The sequence below is a fragment of the Artemia sp. Qi Xiang Cuo genome, chromosome 19 (assembly GCF_049724085.1).
Source record: "Artemia sp. Qi Xiang Cuo chromosome 19, ASM4972408v1, whole genome shotgun sequence".
Taxonomy (NCBI): Eukaryota; Metazoa; Arthropoda; class Branchiopoda; order Anostraca; family Artemiidae; genus Artemia; species Artemia sp. Qi Xiang Cuo.
This window is the reverse complement of record NC_142812.1, coordinates 13,165,175-13,186,879: the sequence shown is the minus strand read 5'-3', so window position 1 is coordinate 13,186,879 and position 21,705 is coordinate 13,165,175. Positions and strand designations below refer to the sequence as shown.

The window sequence follows — 21,705 nt, the reverse complement described above, 5'->3', positions numbered from 1 at the left end:
CGGTTTCTAAAATGCGTCAATGAATGAACAATTTGAGCGGTAGGGGTACCACCCCTACCGCTCATAAAAGTACCACGTTGTAATCATAAAAGTACCACGTTGTTTTTTATTGCTGTCTATTGCATTTTAAATGTTAAATATTTGAGTATTGCATAATGAAGGATATTATCCATTCTTTTTCTTCGTTCTTTTTCAGTTTGAAAAAAGGAATGGAAGTAGACGAGCTGAAGTGGTTCAAGATTCCATACAAATTGCAAATATAGCAGACTTGGTAAGTGTTGCTCTTGATTTTGGCTTATGAAGACGGGTGACGCAATACTGCAGCTGTCGCCCCTTTTAGATTTTGCTGAGTTGCAGGTTTTGCGTATCTTATTAAACTGAAATTTATTAAACTGATTCAAGGTAAAATTGACTATTAAACTGACTGGTAAAATTAAACTGACTATTAAACTGACTATTAAACTAGACTATTAAACTGACTATTAAACTGACTGGTAAAATTTATTAAACTGATTCAAACATTGTGTGATAAAGAACTATATGTAAAGAGTGGCTCGTGCTAATAATTTATCTTAAGTTCAAAAAAGGAAATTTCGATAACAGTATGTACGTCAAAAGAATTTAATTTTACTGTGATTCCATACATACATTATTCATTAAGGATAAATTTATTTTTCAAAACATACGAACCTGAAGAAAGTTGAATTATTTTAGAAAAAGTGAAGGGGTAGAGGAACACAGTTAGTGGACCTTTCAACTACGCTGAGCAAAATGGCTATCTCAAAGTTTTTGACTGGATTTATTTGGGGAAATGATTTGCGTGGTGGGAGGGCTAGTTGTCCCCCAATCACTTTTGACTATTACGTAGGGCAATAGAGCTTGCAATTTCCAGTCTAATGAGCCGCTCTTTCTAAGTTTCTACGACAACGTCATAGGAAGTGCCCTGGTCTAAAAAACAAAACAGAAAATAATACACTGTGCCCACATCGCTCTTTACTAAGGCAGCACAGTTGCGCTGCCTATGATCTTTGAACTGTTTTTTTTTTTTAACAAATGGCTATCGCAAAATTTCTACCAGATGCTTTTTGGAAAAAATACGACGTCTGTGTGTGTGGGACGGGTAGCTGCCCTTCGATCACTCAGACTCTAAAAAAGGCACTATAACTTCTGATTACCAGTCCAATGAACCCCTCCGAAGTTTATACGACCACTCTTTCTATAAGGACCTTATAAGCCCCCGGGGCATAAGTTACAACCGGACTTTTCATTCCTGAATTTCCGGACCTTTCACTACGCTGAACAAAATGACTATCTTCCAATTTTTATTGGATGTTTTTGGGGAAATGACGGGTATGGGGGGACTGGTTGCCCTCCAATCGCTTTTGAGTATGTAAAAGTTCACTGGTCCTTTTAATTTACAATCAAATGAGCCCCTTTCGAAGTTTCTGCGACAACTCCTTCTATACGAAGTCTCTTGAAATGATACATATTCTATCATTTTTCAGTGGGAGATATAGGGGGCAACCACCTCACCTTGGTTTGAGTGTAGTTTGCTTCTGTTCAGTTTTTGCTTTGCACTTGTAGGAATAGGTTGAGCTAAATAAATTGCATAAATTATATTGATAAGAATCTACAGGAAGCTCCCAATATAAATATGAGATAAAGAAAGAAAAACGAGCAAAAATGGGGTTTTTAAAGGCAAAATGAAAATACTGAAAAAACACAAAAAATCGAATATTTCGAGAGGACAAACGCCTCTCTTCTTCAGCGCGAAACGAAATAATGTATCCAAGGAAAGTGCCGAAGAAAAAAACAACAAAAAACAAACGCTGAAAGTCAATGTGAAAAGAACCAAAAAACCAAAGAAAAAACGAAAAAATTAAAAGATGAATAAAATTCAATAAAAGCCAAAAATTATAAGAATTAAAACATAATACCTAACAACCATAAAAGCGAGTTATTCGCCAATATCCGCGATTTGCACAAAATCCAAAAAAATAATGAACTGCCATTTACGGATGCTAGCGAACAACTGAAAAATAATTCGCTTTGTTGCGTTTTTTCAGTATTTTCATTTGGCCTTTAAAAAACCCATTTTTGCTCGTTTTTCTTTCTTTATGTAATGTCAGGCCAATGTGGTTTAAGAAATTATCTTATAAATATGAGAATATATTAAAAAGAAGCAACTCATCCACTTTTAAAGAGGCTACTTTCAATACAAAGACAAATTTGTTTAGACTTTAACACACCTACTTTTGCGGTCAAAAATAACCTTAGTAAGGATTTAACTTCCTGATTCTCTCTATGATTATTCCCGAATTTCCAGGAATTACATAGCGCCAAAATATATGTTTTATTAGCCCCCATGCAGTTGTTTCGGATAGCACTGGGAACACTTGCTGCTAAAACTCATCCCCTGTTGAGCATTATAACTTTCTAATTTTTCCTGTAACACTTTGCTAAAGGCCAATCCAAGAAGATTACATGGGGAAGGCTCCATTTTGCCAGTTTTTATTGGCAAAAAGTTCCATCTTAGCTACAATGGAGAAGAATCGTGACTTCTGCATTTTTTTATGTCATATCAGCTAAAGTTGTTTAGATTGGCGAAATTATTTAATTGGTGAATTATTTAATTGGCGAATCGATACAGCATACCTACAGACCCGTGACTGAATTTTCCCTCATGAGTGACAATTTCCCTACTCGTACCCGATAAGTACTAATTACTTACAAAAGAATAATATTGCATATTAAATTTCAAAAAAATTCGACTGATAAAATTAATTACAAAATATTACATTTATTTTTTAGTATGGTTGTTAGTTTTCTTCTCTGCATATTGTTGTCACCTTACAAATATCCCCCGTTCTGATTTGTGTCGAAAATTCCTCCTTTTGCCTTGTCTCACTTCAAATCACAATAAATCGTTATCACACAGTTCGTGGTAACGAACTGTGAGTTAGGAGGGACTCGGTCAATGCTAACCGAAACTCTATAAATCGGAGTTTTGATACCAATAGATATATCAAAGAATCGGCTTATTATGCTGATTCCAATTCTATACGTTTTATTAAGTATAGTGTTACTCATCAAAGGCTGCGAGCCTGAGTAAATTTGCCTGATTTTCGAAAAAAGGAAGAAACAGACCCGAAAGTTAAAAAATTTCAATAAAAATCACACCAACAGATTTAGCGTAATAGAGAACCCTACTGTAGATGTTTCAAGCTCTTGTCTGCAAAAATGTGGAATTTTGTGTTTTTCTCAAAAGAAAGATCACGGATGTGTTTTTATTTGTTTGCTTTTTTGTTTATTTTTCCCAGGGGTAATCTTATTGACCCAGTGGCAGTAAAATATCGGGGCAGGCTTATTCGAAAGGAAATTAAAAGTTCTAGTGCGATCTTTAAGTGACCTAAAAGATTGGAGGACATCTAGGCCCCCTCCCATGCCCCTTTTTTCTCAAAATCGTGTGACCAAAGTTTCGAAATAGCCATTTGTTCAGCATAGTTGAAAGGCCTAATAACTATGTCTTTGGAGATAACATGACCCCCCAGAGCGCCTGGGAAAATTTCATTAAGTTATAAATTTTGCCCATTGTTTACGTATAGTATTTGTTGTTGAGAAGTGTGCATACAATTTTCGGGTGTGGGGAAAGGGGGCATTTTACGCTGGGGGATTTTCCGCGGGGAGAATTTTTCAAGGGGAGGAAAGTTCCCAGGGGTTGAATATTTCAGGAGAAATTTTACAAAGGGGAAATTCCCCAGAAGGCCTATAGGAAATGATTCTTTTGTCTTGCTTGCTCTTTGCCGACTCAATTTTACGCGTGGAGAGGTTAAGCGTAATTGTACGGGGTAAATTTTTACCAGGATTGAACTGTCTAGAGGATAGATCCGTTAGGAGGAGGTATATTTCATATTTCATGGAGGTGGAGCCAGATTTCTTGGCATTATTTAAATTTTTTAAAACGATCAGAAATTAAATAAAAAAACAAGTTTTCCAACTGAAAGTAAGGAGCAGCGTTAAAACTTAAACTGAACATAATTTTTTTATATGAGGGGGGTTGCCTCCTCCTCAACACCCCACTCCTTACGCTAAAGTATGAATGTTGTCCCTGTTCTCTAAGAACGACTTCTAAAACACAACGTTCATTCAAATAGAACAATAAGAAGCTTTTTTAAAATTAATAAGAAACTGCTTCAATGGCTCAAAATTTAAAGTACAAATTTTTAATCCTGACGGTTTCCGCCGGGCTAAGGTACAATTCAAATTGGAAAACCATATCTGCACTCATCTCATGTCTGCATTTTGACCAATCAGAGGTAACACATGACCTTAAAGCTCCCACTTCTTAATCTTCCTTTACTCTAACAGAAGGAAATTCAGACAACACTAACAGACAACAGTCACAGTAACAGAAATATGATTGAAACTAAGGATATATGCGAATATTACTCTACATGTTCAGAATTTGGATAGTTCCAATAAATAGGTATTTCTGCATATAAAATATTATTCAAGTCTTTTTATTGACTAAATAAAAAAGCGAGTTTCTTCTACTGAAAGTAAAGAGCAACATTAAAACTTAAAACGAACAAATATTATTTCTCATATGAAGCGGGCTCGTCCTCCTCAACACCTCGCTCTTTATGCTAATGTTCTTTAGTTCTTTTGAAAAAACTTCTTATTGTTCCAATTAAACGAACCTTGTGTTTCAGGAGTTGTTCTTAAAGAATTTGGACACAGTTCAGACTTTGGCTTAAAGAGTGAGCTGTTGAGGAGGAGCTTCATATGCATAATTTTTTCTTTTCGTTTTAAGTTTTAATGTTGCTCCTTACTTGCAGTTGAAAAAACTTGTTTTTTATATATAATTTCTTATCACGTTTTAAATAATCCCATGTGATCTGTTCCCACCTCCACGGAGAAATACCCTCCACACGGACATATCCTCTAGACAATTCAATCCCGGTGAAAATTTACCCAGGACAATTACCCTTAACAACTCCACGCGTAAAACTGAGACGGAAAAGAGAAAGCAACAAATATGAAAAGAATTTTGCATAGGAATTCTGGCAAATTCCCCCAGTGTATAATTCCTTTGACAAGTTCTTCCCTTGGGAACTTCCCTCCCTATGGAAAGTTCCCCCGTGAAAAAAAAACAGCAGAAAATTCGTCTTACCACCCTAAAATGTATACATGCTTCCCAATAACAAATAGCCTACTATGTGTAAACAATGGGCAATTCTTATAACTTAAAGATTTTTCCTCTGGGGCTGCGGGGGGCTTATATTATATCCAAAAGCATAGGTATTGGGAGTAGTAAGCGCCCAATTCGTTGAAAATATACATGTACTTATACAAGCCTGAGGCATGAATATGCGTGTAGTTTAACCGGTACATTGACTTACCAGGGCCAGTCACCTATTACTAGGAACGGTACTTGCCCTACCAAACAGGTTTTCTAATGTGACAATTTTAAATACTTCAGCATGTCTATTCATTTGTGTTAAATAAAAATCTTGAATCTGGGAAATGAAAAAAAAAGTATTTAAACAAAATTTACGATGCTGCTAATTAAGGAATGGTAGACTACACTCAGAAGTGTTTGCATGAGGGGCCTGTCTGTGTCTCTTTGAGCTGTTTGTGTCTCTTGAGGCTGTGTATGTCTCTTTGGGCTGTGTGTCTCTTTGAGCTGTTTGTGTCTGTGTGGTCTGGTTGTGTGTCTCTTTGGGCTGTTTGAGTCATTTTGGTCTGTGTTTGTCTCTTGGGCTGTTTGTGTCTCTTTGGGTTGTGTGTTCTTCTTAGGCTTTGTGCGTCTCTTTAGGCTGTGTGTTTCGTTGGACTGTTTGGGTCTTTGATCTGTTTGTGTCTCTTTGGAGCTGTTTGAATCTTTTTTGGCTGTGTTTGTCTCTTTGGGCTTGTGTCTCTTTGGGCTGTTTATGTTTCTTTGGGCTATGTGTGTCTCTTTGGGCTGTTTGAGTCATTTGGTCTGTGTGTCTTTCTTTTGGCTCTTAGGGTCGTGTGTGTCACTTTGGGCTATGTGTCTCTTTGGAGCGTTTGAATCTTTGGTCTGTATGTGTCTGTATGGGCGTTTTTTGTCTCTTTGGGCTGTGTGTGTCTCTTTAGGCCTTGTGTGTCTCTCGGGCTGTGTGTCTCTTTAGGCTGTGTGTGTGTCTCTTTAGGCTGTGTGTGTCTTTAGCTGTGTGTCTCTTTGGGCAGTTTGAATCTTTTTGGTTTGTGTGTGTCTCTTTTGGCTTTTTTGTGTCAATTCTGGCTGTTTGTGTCTTTGTTGGATATGTGCGTATATTTTGGCCACGTTCATCTCTTTGGTCTGTATTTTTCTCTTGGGCTGTTTGTGTCAGTTCGTTCTGTGTGTGTGTTTTCGGTGTTTAGGGGGTGCTCTGCGACGTCTTGTGTGTCTCTTTGGGCAATGTGTTGCGATTGGGGGTGTTTGAATCTTTTTGGTAGGTATGTGTCGGTATGTGCGTTTTTTTGTCAATTGTGGCTGTGTGTGTGTCTCGTTGGGCGGGTCGCGTAAATTAGGACTTTTTGTATGACTAAATATTCTTGGTGTTACTAGTTGGGCTGTGTGTGTCTATTTATTCAGTGTGTGTCTTTGGGCAGTATGAATTCTTTTGGTCTGTGTGTGACTCTTTTGGGTTTTGTGTCGTTGTGGGCTGTGTGTCTCTATGTTGGATGTGTGAGTCTCTTTGGGCTATGTACATCTCTTTGTACTGTCTCTGTCTCCTTAGGTTGTGGGTTTCTATTTTTGATGTGTGTGTCTAATTCTAATGTGTTTGCATCGTTGGAGTGTGAGTCTTTTTGTGGTGTCTGATTCTTTTTGTCTCGTTGGACTGTTTGAGTCTTTTTGATCTGTTTGTGTCTCTTTGGGCTCTTTGTGTCTTTTTTGGTCTGTGTTTGTCTCTTTGGGCTGTTTTTGTCTCTTTGGGCTGTTTGTGTTTCTTTGGGCTATGTGTGTCTCTTCGGGCTTTTTGAGCCATTTTTGTCTGTGTTTGTTTCTTTTGACTGTATGTGTATCTTAGTATTTATGTGTGTCTCTTTGTGCTTTGTTTGTATCTTTGAGATGTTCTTCACTTTTTTGTATGTATGTTTGTCTTTGTAATTTGTGTGTCTCTTTGGGCTTTCTGTATCTCTTTAGCCTGTGCGTGTATCTTTGTGCTTTTTGTGGTTCTTTGGTATTTGTGTGTCTCTGTGGGGTGTTTGAGTCATTTTGCTCTTTGTGTGTTTCTTTCGGCTGTTTGTGTCTCTTAGAAGCCATGTGTGTCTCTTTGAGCTTTTTTGGGGTGTCTGAGTCTTTTTGGTCTGTATGTGTCTCTTTGGGCTGTTTGAGTCTTTTAGGTCTGTGTTTGTCTCTTTGGGTTGTTTGTTTACGTGGGGTGTGTTTGTCTCTTTGGAATGTGTGTGTCTCTTAAGGCTACATTTGTATCATTTGGGTGTATGTCTCTTTGGGCTGTTAGTTTCTTTTTGGGCTGTTTTTGTCTCTTTTTGGTGTTGGCATCTCTTTGGGATGTTTGTTTTTCTTTGGGCTGTGTGTCTCTTTGGGCTGTGTGTCAATACGCTTAAGCAATAAATATCTTTAAGCTTAACCCGTCTTTATTCTTTAGAATAGTTCTATTGTAAGCAAGTAACAAACTTTTTCCTGAAGTCACCTCTTGGATACACAATGCAGAAACTTCATTTAAGAAACTATGAAAAAATTGTAAGTAAGTAAGTAACAAGTTCTTTTTTAAAGTCACATCTTGGATACACAATACAGAAATTTCATTAAAGAAATCATGAAAAAATTGTAAGTAAGTAGAGTCTTTTTAGTCTGTGTTTGTCTCTTTGGGCTGTTTGTGTCTCTTTGGGCTGTGTGTGTTTCTTTGGGCTGTTTGACTCTCTTTGGGCTGTGTGTCAATACGTTTAAGCAATAAATATCTTTAAGCTTAACCCGTCTTTATTCTTTAGAATAGTTCTATTGTAAGCAAGTAGCAAACTCTCTCCTGAAGTTACCTCTTGGATACACAATGCAGAAACTTCATTTAAGAAACTATGAAAAAATTGTAAGTAAGTAAGTAACAAATTCTTTCTTGAAGTTGCCTCTTGGATACAAACTCTTAACTTTTTTCACGACTTAGATATACGATGTAGAAATTTAATTTAAGAAATTATGAAGAAATTCTTAGTAAATAACAATTTATTTCTTGAAGTCAACTCTTTGATACACAATACGGAAATTTCATTAAAGAAATTATTAAAATATTTTTAAGTAAGTAACAAACTCTTTTTTGATTTCAACTCTTGGATATACAGTACAGATACTTCATTCAAGAAATTATGAAAAAATCGCAATTAAGTAACTTTTTTTTCTCTCTTTATCACAAACAATTTTCACTTAGTTACACGATATATAAATTTAATTCAAGAAATTATGAGAAAATTCTCAGTAAGTAACAATTTCTTTTTTGAAGTAAACTCTTGGATACACAATATGGAAATTTCATTCAAGAATATCATGACTTAGATACACGATGTAGAAATTTAATTCAAGAAATTATGAAAAAATTCTCAGTAAGTAACAATTTCTTTCTTGAAGTCAACTCTTGGATACACAATACGGAAATTTCATTTAAGAAATTATGAAAAAATTGAAAGCAAGTAACAAACTCTTTCCTGAAGTCACCTTTTGGATACACAATGCAGAAACTTCATTTAAGAAACTAAGAAAAAATTTTAAGTAAGTAACAAATTCTTTCTTGAAGTCACCTCTTGGATACACAATGCAGAAACTTCATTTAAGAAACTATGAAAAAATTGTAAGTAAGTAACAAATTCTTTCTTGAATTCACCTGCTGGATAAACGAAAAGACATTTCGTTCAAGAAATTATGACAAAATTCTAAGTAAGTAACAAACTCTTAATTGTTTTCACGACTTATACATACGACGTAGAAATTTAATTCAAGAAATTATGAAGAAATTCTCAGTACGTAACAATTTATTTCTTGAAGTCAACTCTTGGATACACAATACGGAAATTTCATTCAAAGAATTATGAAAATATTTTTAAGAAAGTAACAAACTCTTTTTTTTTGATTTCACCTCTTGGATATACAGTACAGATACTTCATTCAAGAAATTATGAAAAAACTGCAAGTAAGTAACTTTTTTTTCTCTCTTTATCTTTTCTTTTAAGAAATTATGACAAATTCTAAGTAAGTAACACACTCTTAATTGTTTTCACGACTTAGATATAAAATTTATAAATTTACTTCAAGAAATTATGAATAATTTCTCAGTAAGTAAAAATGTTTTTATTTAAGTCATATCTTTGATAAACACGTAGGATATTTAGTACAAGACAATATTTAAATATATTTTATTTATATTAAAACTCCTTTTTGATTTTACATCTTGGGTAAAAATTGCATATACATCATTAAAGAAATTATGAAAAAATAGCAATCAATTAACTTTTTTTTTTCTCTTCATCAATAACAATGTTCATTTAGTTTCATAAAATAGAAATAGAATTCAAGGAATTAATTATGAGGAAATTCTCAATTAAAAATTTCTTTCTTGAATTTAACTCTTGGATACACAATATGGAAATTTCATTCAAGAATTTCATGACTTAGATACACGATTTAGAAATTTAATTCAAGAAATTATGAAAAAATTCTCAGTAAGTAACAATTTCTTTCTTGAAGTCAACTCTTGGATACACAATACGGAAATTTCATTTAAGAAATTATGCAAAAATTGTAAGCAAGTAACAAACTCTTTCCTGAAGTCACCTCTTGAATACACAATGCAGAAACTTCATTTAAGAAACTATGAAAAAACTGTAAGTAAGTAACAAATTCTTTTTTGAAGTCACCTCTTGGATACACAATACAGAACTTACATTAAAGAAATTATGAAAAATTTGTAAGTAAGTAGCAAATTCTTTTCTGAACTCACCTGCTGGATAAATGAAAAGACATTTCATTCAGGAATTTATTAGGAAATTCTAGGTAAGTAACAAACTCTCAATTATTTTCACCAATTAGATATACGACGTAGAAATTTAATTCAAGAAATTATTAAGAAATTCCAAGTAATTAACAATTTCTTTCTTGAAGTCAAATCTTGGATACACAATACGGAAATTTCATTCAAGAAATTATGAAAATATTTGTAAGTAAGTAACAAACTCTTTTTTTTTATTTCACCTCTTGGATATACAGTACAGATACTTCATTCAAGAAATTATGAAAAAATCGCAAGTAAGTAACTTTTTTTTCTCTTTATAACAAACAATTTTCACTTAGCTACACGATGTAGAAATTTAATTCAAGAAACTATGAAAAAATTCTCAGTAAGTATGAAGTCAACTCTTGGATACAAAATACTTAAATTTCTTAACTTTTTTTTTCTTTTTGTCTTTATCACAAACAATTTTCACTTAGCTATAGGATAAGGACACATAATTAAAGACACAATGAAAAAAATTTTCGGTAAGTTGCAATTTCTTCTTTGAAGTATACACTCGGATACGCAATACGGAAATTTCATTCAAGAAATTATGAAAATACTTAATTAACAAGCTGTTTATTGATTTCACCTTTTAAATTAACCGTATAGATACTTTACTCACGAAACGTGATTAAACATGTTTTGAAACTAAATGCTATTTGCTTGCCTTTCCTTGGCACCTTTCCAAAATGAGCGGGGATTCCTCACCGATTCCTACACATTGCAAAAAAGTGAGCAAAACGAAAACTCCACGTTTTCAACCAGACTGGTTTTTTAGCTAAATATTTGGAAACAGCCTCTATTTCTGACCGTTTAAGTTTTGATGTTAAAAAGATTGGATGGTAACTACGCCGCCTCTCACGCCTCTTTTTCCGAAATCGGGCAGTCAAAATTTGACACGACACACACACAGAGTCTTAGTGAGAGAGAAATCCAAAAAATGGGGTTTATCCTGGTTCACTGCGAGTGGCACGCCACCCTAAGTGAACCTAGATCAACCCAATGATTTGGATATCTCTCTCACTATGACTCTGTTTGTGTGTCGTGTCAAATTTTGACTGCACGATTTCGGAAAAAGAGGCGTGAGAGGCGGCGTAGTTACCATCCAATCTTTTTAACATCAAAACTTAAACGGTCAGAAATAGAGACTGTTTCCAAAGATTTAGCTAAAAAAACAGTCTGGTTGAAAATGTGGAGTTTTCGTACTGCTCACTTTTTTGCAATGTGTAGGAACCGGTGGGGAATCCCCGCTCATTTGGAAAGGTGCCAAGGAAAGGCAAGCAAATAGCATGTAGTTTCAAAACGTGTTTAATCGTGTTTCTTGAATGAAGTATCTGTACTGTATATTCAAGAGGTGAAATCAATAAAGATCTTGTTACTTACTTACAAATATTTTCATAATTTCTTGAATGAGATTTCCGTATTGTATATGCAAGAGTAAACTTCATGACATCATCTTTTACTTAACGGGAATTTTTTCATACTTTTTTTAATTGAATTTATAAATTAAGTACCTAAGTTAACATGGTTGTTGATAAAGAGAAAAAGAAAAAAAAAGTTATGATCTATACGCAGTTAGCGTAGCTTATTTGAATTCATGACAGAAATTGTTTCTTAATGAGAATTTTTTCATAATTTATTGAATTAAATTTCTACATCATTTATCTAAGTGAAAATTGTTTGTGATAAAGAGAAAAAAAGTTACTTACTTGCGATTTTTTCATAATTTCTTGAATGAAGTATCTGTACTGTATATCCAAGAGGTGAAATCAAAAAAAAGAGTTTGTTACTTACTTACAAATATTTTCATAATTTCTTGAATGAAATTTCCGTATTGTGTATCCAAGAGTTGACTTCAAGAAAGAAATTGTTACTTACTGAGAATTTCTTCATAATTTCTTGAATTAAATTTCTACGTCGTATATCTAAGTCGTGAAAACAATTAAGAGTTTGTTACTTACTTAAAATTTTGTCATACTTTCTTGAACGAAATGTATTTTTGTTTATCCAGCAGGTGAATTCAAGAAGAAATTTGCTACTTACTTAAAAATTTTTCATAATTTTCCTTAATGAAATCTACGCACTGTGAATCCGATACGTTACCTCAGGAAAGAATTTATTACTTACTTACAATATTTTCATAATTTCTTAAACGAACTTTATGAAATTTGGGTTCAAGAAAGGCCTTCAGGAAAGAGTTTGTTACTTGATTTCAATTTTTTCATAGTTTCATAAACGAAATTTCCATATTTTGCATCTAAGAGTTGACTTCAAGAAATAAATTGTTACTTACTGAGAATTGACTGCACGATTTCGACTGCACGATTTCGTAAAAAAGAGGCGTGAGAGGCGGCTTAGTTACCATCCAATCTTTTTAACATCAAAACTTAAACGGTCAGAAATAGAGGCTGTTTCCAAAGATTTAGATAAAAAGACAGTCTGGTCGAAAACATGGATTTTTTGTACTGCTCACTTTTTTGCAATGTGTAAGAGGTGGTGGTGACTCCCGACTCATTTCGGAAGGTGCCAAGGAAAGGCAATCACATAGTATTTGGTTTCAAAACGTGTTTAATCACGTTTCTTAAATGAAATATCTGTACTGTGTATTCAAGAGGTGAAATCAATAAAGAGCTTGTTACTTACTTACAATTATTTTCATAATTTCTTTAATGAAATTTCTGTATTGTGCATACAAGAGTTGACTTCAAGAAATAATTTTCTACTTACTGAGAATTTTTTAATTGTGTCTTGAATTAAATTTCTACATCGATTATCAAAGTTTCAAGCGTCTGTGATAAAGAGAAAAAGAAAAAAAAAGATAAGGAATTTAAAGTTTTTGAATAATAAATTTAACTTCATGAAATATATTGTTTCTTAATGAGAATTTTTTAATAATTTCTTGAATTAAATTTCTATATCGTGTAGCTAAGTGAAAATTGTTTGTGATAAAGAGAAAAAAAGTTACTTACTTGCGATTTTTTCTTAATTTCTTGAATGAAGTATCTGTACTGTATATCCAGGATTTGAAATAAAAAAAAAGGGTTTGTAACTTGCTTACAAATATTTTAATAATTCCTTTAATGGAATTTCCGTAGCGTGCATCCAAGATTTGACTTCAATAAAGAAATTTGTTACTTACTTGTAATTTCTTCATAAATTCTTGAACTAAATTTCTACGTCGTATATCTAAGTCGTGAAAACAATTAATAGTTTGTTACTTACTTAAAATTTTGTCATAATTTCCTGAACGAAATGTCTTTTCGTTTATCCAGCAGGTGAATTCAAGAAAGAATTTGCTACTTACTTACAATTTTTTCATAATTTCTTTAATGAAATTTGTGTATTGTGTATCCAAGAGGTGACTTCAAGAAAGAATTTGCTACTTACTTACAATTTTTTCATAGTTTCTTAAATGAAGGTTCTGCAATGTCTATCCAAGAGGTGACTTCAGGAAAGAGATTGTTACTTGCTCAAAATTTTTTCATAATTTCTTAAATTAAGTTTCAGTATTTTGTATCCAAGAGTTTACTTCAATAAAGAAATTTTTAATTACTGAGAATTTTTTCCTTAATTATTGAACTAAATTTCTACATATTGTATTTATTTCATGAATTTGTTGAATGAAATTTCCATATTCTGTATTCAGGAGTTGGCTTCAAAAAAGAAATTGTTACTCACTAAGAATTTTCCCATAATTTTTTGAATTAAATTTCTATGTCGTGTAACTAAGTAAAAATTGTTTGGGAAAAAGAGAAAAAAAAGTTACTTAATTGCTATTTTTTCATAATTTCTTGAATAAATTTTCTGTACTGTATATCCAAGAGGTGAAATCAAAAACGAGTTTGTTACTTAATTAAAAATACTTTCTTAATTTCTTGAATGAAATTTCCTTATTGTGTATCCAAGAGTTGACTTCAAGAAAGAAATTGTTACTTACTGAGAATTTCTTCATAATTTCTTGAATTAAATTTCTACGTTGTATATCTAAGACGTGTAAGTCGTGAAAACAATTAAGAGTTTGTTACTTACTTAGAATTTTGTCATAATTTCTTGAACGAAATGATAAAGAGAGAAAAAAAAAGTTACTTACTTGCGATTTTTTCATAATTTCTTGAATGAAGTATCTGTACTGTACTACCGAGAGGTGAAATCGAAAAAAAAAGAGTTTGTTACTTACTTACAAATATTTTCATAATTTCTTGAATGAAATTTCCGTATTGTGTATCCAAGAGTTGACTTCAATTAAGAAATTGTTACTTACTGAGAATTTCTTCATAATTTCTTGAATTAAATTTTTGCATCGTATATCCAAGTCGTGAAAACGATTAAGAGTTTGTTACTTACTTAGAATTTTGTCATAATTTCTTGAACGAAATGTCTTTTACGTTTACCCAGCAGGGGAATTCAAGAAAGAATTTACTACTTACTTAGAATTTTTTCATAATTTCATTAATGAAATTTCTGTATTGTGTATTCAAGAGGTAACTTCAAGAAAGAATTTGTTACTTACTTACAATTTTTTCATAGTTTCTTAAATGAAGTTTCTGCATTATGTATCCAAGAGGTGACTTCAGGAAAGAGTTTGTTACTTGCTTTCAATTTTTTCATAATTTATTAGATGAAAGTTCCGTATTGTGCATCCAAGAGTTAACTTCAAGAAAGAAATTGTTACTTACTGAGAATTTTTTCATAATTTCTTGAATTAAATTTCTACATCGTGTATCTAAGTCATGAAATTCTTGAATGAAATTTCCATATTGTGTATCCAAGAGTTGACTTCAAGAAAGAAATTGTTACTTACTGAGAATTTTTTCATAATTTCTTGAATTAAATTTCTATATCGTGTAGCTAAGTGAAAATTGTTTGTGATAAAGAGAAAAAAAAGTCACTTACTTGCGATTTTTTCATAATTTCTTGAATGAAGTATCTGTACTGTATATCCAAGAGGTAAAAACCAAAAGGAGATTTTTAATTACTCGCAAATATCTTATTATGTTTAGAAAGATTTTTCCGTATTTTGTATCCAAGAGTTGACTTCAAGAAAGAGATTGTACTAAGACTTTTTTAATAAATTCTTGATACAAATTTTCAACATCGTTAGGTAAAGGCATGAAATCAATTAAGAGTGTGTATTCAAGAGCTGACTTCAAGAAAGAATTTGTTACTTACTTACTTACAATTTTTTCATAGTTTCTTAAATGAAGTTTCTGCATTGTGTATCCAAGAGGTGACTTCAGGAAAGAGTTTGTTACTTGCTTACAATAGAAATATTCTAAAGAATAAAGACGGGTTAAGCTTAAAGATATTTATTGCTTAAACGTATTGACACACAGCCCAAAGAGACACAAACAGCCCAAGAAACACACACAACCCAAAGAGACACAAACAGCCCAAAGAGACAAACACAGACCAAAAGGACTCTACTTACTTACAATTTTTTCATAATTTCTTTAATGAAATTTTTGTATTGTGTATCCAAGAGGTGACTTCAAGAAAGAATTTGTTACTTACTTACTTACAATTTTTTCATAGTTTCTTAAATTAAATTTCTGCATTGTGTATTCAAGAGGTGACTCCAGGAAAGAGTTTGTTACTTTCTTACAATAAAAATATTCTAAATAATAAAGACTGTTTAATCTTAAAGATATTTATTGCTTAAACGTATTGACACACATACCAAAGAGACGCAAAAAGACAACAGAAACACAAACATACCAAAGAGAAACAAAAATCACTAAGAGACACAAAACGCCAAAAATTACAAAAAAAGAACGAATGGACACAAACAGACAAAATACATACAGGCCGAAAAAAGAGACACACAGCTCAAAGACACACACACAGACTAAAGACACAAAAACACCTCAAAGAGACATATACATCCAACAGAGAAACACACCCCAAAGAGACAAACACAGAAATAAAAGACTCAAGGAGCCCAAAGAGAAAAATACAGACCAAAAAGAGTCACACACCCCAAAAAAGCTCAAAGAGACACACATGGCTCCTAAGAGACACAAACAGCCGAAAGAAACACACAAAGAGCAAAATGACTCAAACTCCCCAAAGAGACACACATAGCCCAAAGAGACACAAACAGCCCAAAGAGACACATACGGCCCAAAGAGAAAGACAAAGCCCAAAGATACACATACAGCCCAAAGAGATTCAAACACCCCAAAGAGACACACATAGCCCAAAGAGACACACATGACTCCTAAGAGACACAAACAGACAAAAGAAAAAAACACAGACCAAAATGTCACAAACAGCCCAAAGAGACAAACATAGCCCAAAGAAACACAAACAGCCCAAATAGACAAAAACACCCCAAAGAGACAAACACAGCCCCAAAAATAAAAAAACACCCCAAAGCGAAACAAACAGATCAAAAAGACGCAAACAGACCAACGAAACAAAAAGACTCAGACACCCCAAAAAGACACACAGTCCAACGAGACACACACAGCCTAAAGAGACACACACATCACAAAGAGACACCCACAGCCCAAGGAGACACATCCAGTTCAAAGAGACGTACACGGCCCAAAGAGACGCACAAATCCAACAGTGAGACACAAACCCCAAAACGACACAGACACCCAAAAGAGTAATACACAGACCATAAAGATTCAAACTGCCCAAAGAGACACACAGCCTAAAGAGACACACACAGCCCAAAGAGACACACACAGGATAAAGAGACATACGCAAAGTCCGAAGAGACACAAAAGCCAAAAGAGACACACACACAAACAGCCAAAAGAGAAAAAACACGCTCATACAGACACTTACATACCAAAAAGATTCAAACACCCCAAAGAGACACACATTGCCCAAAGAGACACACATGGCCTCTAAGAGACACAAGCAGCAAAAAGAAACACACACATACCAAAATGACTAAAAAATCCAAATAGACACACAAAGTCAAAATAGTTGCATTGGGACAAAAGAGACGCAAACATCAAACAGAGAAACACAAAGCCCAAAATGAAACATAAAGCCCGAAACGAAAAAAACACCCAAAAGAGGCACACACAGACCATAAAGATTCAAACTGTCCAAAGAGACACACAGCCTAAAGAGATACACACAGCCCAAAGAGACACACACAGGCTAAAGAGACATACACACAGTCCGAAGAGACACACAAAGCCAAAAAAGACACACACACACAGCCCAAAGAGACAAAAAAGGCCCATACAGACACATACATACCAAAAAAGATTCAAACACCCCAAAGAGACACACATTGCCCAAAGAGACACACATTTCCTCTAAGAGACACAAACAACCAACAAAAACACAAACACAGACAGAAATCACTAAAACAGCCCAATAGACATATACAGCCAAAAGATATGCACTTGGCCAAAATATACTCACATATCCGAAAAAGACACAAACAGCCCAAAACGACACAAAAAAGTCAAAAGAGACACACACTGAACAAAAAGATTCAAACTACCCGACAGAGCCCCTATTCATCTCTAGAAGCAACCCGCCAAACGCGACACACACACACACAGGATACTGAGAAAAAACCCGCCATTAGTGACCAAAACCGCCACCCGAGACACACACACAGCCCAAAGAGACAAAAAACGCCACTACAGCACCATACCGACACCAAGATACACCCGACCAACTGCGACACACCTGGCAATAATAGACACACACGATACACAAGAGAAAAACAACTCCAGATAAGATACACTTACCAAAATGACACAAATCGACACAAGAGTCAAACAAATCCCACAGTACAATAAATAGATCAAAGAGACAGAAGCCCAAAGAGATAAACACAGCCCAAAAAAGACTCAAACAGCCCAAAGAGACATAAACAGATCAAAAAGACTCAAACAGTCCAACGAAACACACAGCCTAAAGAGACGCGCAAAGCCCAAAGAAACAAACACAGCCCAAAGAAACACAAACAGCCCAAAGAGACAAACACAGACCAAAAACACTCAAACAGCCCACAGAGACGCACAAACAGACCAAAAAGACACAAACAGACCAAAGAGACACACAGCCCTAAGAGGCATACACAGCCTCAAGAGACCCAAACAGCTCAAAGAGACACAGACAGGCCCCTCATGCAAACAATTCTGAGTGTAGTCTACTATTCCTTAATTAGCAGCATCGTAAATTTTTTTTAAATACTTTTTTTTTCATTTCCCGGATTCCAGATTTTTATTTAACACAAATGAATAGACATGCTGAAGTATTTAAAATTGTCACATTAGAAAACCTGTTTGGTAGGGCAAGTACCGTTCCTAGTAATAGGTGACTGGCCCTGGTAAGCCAATGTACCGGTTAAACTACACGCATATTCATGCCTCAGGCTTGTATAAGTACATGTATATTTTCAACGAATTGGGCGCTTACTACTATTGGGTCTTTCAACTATGATGAGCAAAATGTTATCTCAAAATTTTAATTGGACGATTTTGGGAGAAAAGGGGAGGGGGAGGGCACCTAGTTGCCCTCAAATCTTTTTGGCCACTTAAAAGGACCCTAGAACTTTCAATTTCCATTCGAATGAGCCCTCGCACGATATTCTAAGACCAGAGTCACCCCTGGTGACTCGATAGAGTCGCCCCTGGAAAAAAAAATTAACTCGCATCCGTGATCTTTCTTCTGGCAAAAAAAAAAAAAATACAAAATTCCACATTCTTGCAGACAGAAGCTTGAAAACCTCTACAACAGGGTTCTCTGATACCCTGAATCTAATGGCGTGATTTTCATAAAGATTTTATGACTTTTAGGGGATGTTTTCCCTTTTTTGAAAATAAGGCAAATTTTCTCTGGCTCGTAACCTTTGATGGGTAATATTAAACTTAATGAAATTTTGCACCAATGTACACCCACTATCATTTGGAAATATTTGATTCTGCTTAGTGAAAGTGCTGTACAATCAGGGGTACTAATTAAGGGGGCAGAGCGAGGAAGTAGTTACTCTCTCTAGATTCCAAAAAATGCTTTTTTGGTATTTTCAAACAGTTCATAATAACAAACTATAAGTAAGGAGCGACCTGGCTCAGTAGTAACCAAAATTCTAAAAAATAGAATTTTGATTCCATTGGATACATTAAAAGAATTGGACTTGTATGCTGATTTTAAATATATAAGTCTCATCAAGTTTAATCCTGTCCATCAAAAGTTACGGGCCTGAGAAAATTTGCCTTATTTTAGAAAAAAACGGGGAAAACCCCTAAAAGTTACTGAATCTTAATGAAAATCACACCATCAGATTCAGCGTAACAGGGAACCCTACCATAGAGGTTTTAAGCTCCTATCCAGACAAATGTGGAATTTTTCTCTTTTTTTTTTGCCATAACAAAGATCACGGATGCGTGTTTATTTATTATCTTTTTTTTTTCAGAGGTAATCGTATTGACCCAGTGGTCCTAGAATTTTGCAAGAGGGCTCATTCGAACGGAAATTAAAAGTTCTAGTGTCCTTTTTAAGTGACCAAAAAAATTAGACGGCAACTAGACCCCCTCCCACGCTCATTTTTTCCAAAAGTCACTGAATCAAAATTTTGAGATAACCATTTTGTTCAGCATAGTCAAAATATTTAATAGCTATGTCTTTGAGGATGAACCACCAGAGTCCCCAGGGGGGAGGGCTGCAAGTTATGAACTCTGCCAATTTTTTGCATATAGTATTGGTTATTGGTAATTATACAGACGCTTTCAGGGGGATTTTTATGGGTGGGGGGGAGGGTCGGTAGGATTTGGTTATGTTGTAGGATATTTCCATGGAGGAATTGTTCATGGGAGAAGAGAACTTCCACGAATGGGGCGCTGGATTTCCCAGCATTATTTAAAGAACAATCAGAAATTGCATAAAAAGTAAGTAAGGAGTAACATTAAAATTTAAATGTAAACTTTCGCCTTCTCCTCGATACCTTGCTCTTTACGCAAAAGTATTTTTCGTAATTTCAAAAGAGCTATTTATTCTAATTAAACGGCCTTTGTGATTCAGGGAATTAATAGGCCTTTGTGATTCGACCAAAATTCGAAATTTAGTGTAAAGAACGAGGTATTGACGAGGGGGTGAACCCATTCATATTTCGTATATGAGGAGGTTCGCCCCCTCTTCAATACCTCGCTCTTTACGCTGAAGTTCGAATTTTGTTGAATAATTATAAGGAATAATTTGTTTGTGTTATTTTCCGGCCTTTTAGTTTCTTAAGTTCAAGAAGCTCTTTAAACTTAAGTTTCTTAAGTTTTACCTTAAGAAGGTAAACTTTTACCTTATATTTCTTAAGTTTACCTTAAGAAGCTTCATAAATATGATTTTTATGTGACAATAAACCAAAGATATTGTATGTCTTGTTGTTATTAAATAAAAAAAAAATTTAGTTTGAAAGGTTTTTTCCAACTGAAAGTAAGGAATAATCTTAAAACTTAAAACGAACATAAATTAGCTTATTATGTGTATCTTTTATTCAGTGATTTGAGAATTGCTCAACTTGTGACTTTCATTTTCATAAAAATAGTTCCGGCCTCTTTGGCCGTTTTGTTACTATGCCTCACAAAATTAATTCTAAAAATATCGCTAATTTATGTTACGTGGGAGAGTCTTTCCATGGAGATAATTTCTCGTGAGGGGAGGGAATTTTTCATGGAGGGGGAGTTGGATTTTCTGACGTTATTTAAAAAATGATCAGTAATTAAATAAAACAAGTTTTTTTTCAACTGAAAGTAAGAAGCAACATTAAAACTTAACAGGATCAGAAAATATTAAGTATATGAGATGGGTTGTCTCTCCTTAATAGCTCGCTCTTACGCTAAAGTTTCTTTTTTTAACTTTTGAAAAAAGGTTATTATTCTATTTAAACAGCCCTGGGATTCAAGAGTCATTCTTAAACAACTTAAACAAAAATCAAACTTAGGTTATTATAAGGTGATTATTAGTTAAAAAAAAAAGTAAAATTAATATGCAATTTTCGTTTTAATTATTCATGTACGATGAGCCAAATTTAAAACCTGCATTAATTCAAAAACGTTCAGAAATTAAACTAAAAAACAAGTTTTTTTTATTGAAAGGGAGAAGTGACATTAAAACCTAAAAAGAACAGAAATTATACCTTATGTGTAAGGGGTTGTCCCCTCCTAAACGTCCGCTCTTTACGCTTAATTTTTTTTTATTGTTTTATAAAGCAGAGTAGTCAGAAAGAGTCAAACTTTAACGTAAAGAGCGGGGAGTTAAGGAGGGGACAGCCCTTTTCATACACGGAATAATTTCTGTTCGTTTAAGGTTTTAATGTCGCTCCTTACTTTCAGTTAAAAAAAAACTTGTTTTTTTATTTAATCATTAAAGAATCGGAAAAATACACCCCCTAGATTTAGAAAAATACCTAGTTTTATATCTTCATAAGAAATATAGACAAAATAATAGCGCCACCTCTATATTTTGTGAACCTGACACCCTGTCTACAGTATCAAAATTTCAAGAAATCAAGATCTTTGTGTCTCTATTTCCCTCCTATTTTCTTATTATTTTACAACTTCGATTTATTTACAAATCATGCTGCTTGGATTCCGAGTATTCCCCAAGACACACGTTCTTGGAAGCAGATATAAAATGAGAATACTTTATGTATTTACTAGAAATTGTTTATTTAAACTATATCCTTAGAGTGCTTTTACAAGAATAGATTTACTAAATAGTCTGA

The 21,705-nt window shown here is 33.9% G+C and overlaps 1 protein-coding gene across 1 annotated transcript in view; it reads left to right on the top strand.

The window, feature by feature from the left end:
- The window catches only part of LOC148940513 (disintegrin and metalloproteinase domain-containing protein unc-71-like), a 426,194-nt gene that overhangs the window by 36,132 nt on the left and 368,357 nt on the right, over positions 1-21,705 (top strand). Inside the window, exon 2 of the mRNA XM_089104806.1 lies at positions 197-271. Within this exon, the coding sequence (XP_088960932.1) occupies positions 197-271 (75 nt within the window). The remainder of the gene's footprint in view (positions 1-196; positions 272-21,705) is intronic.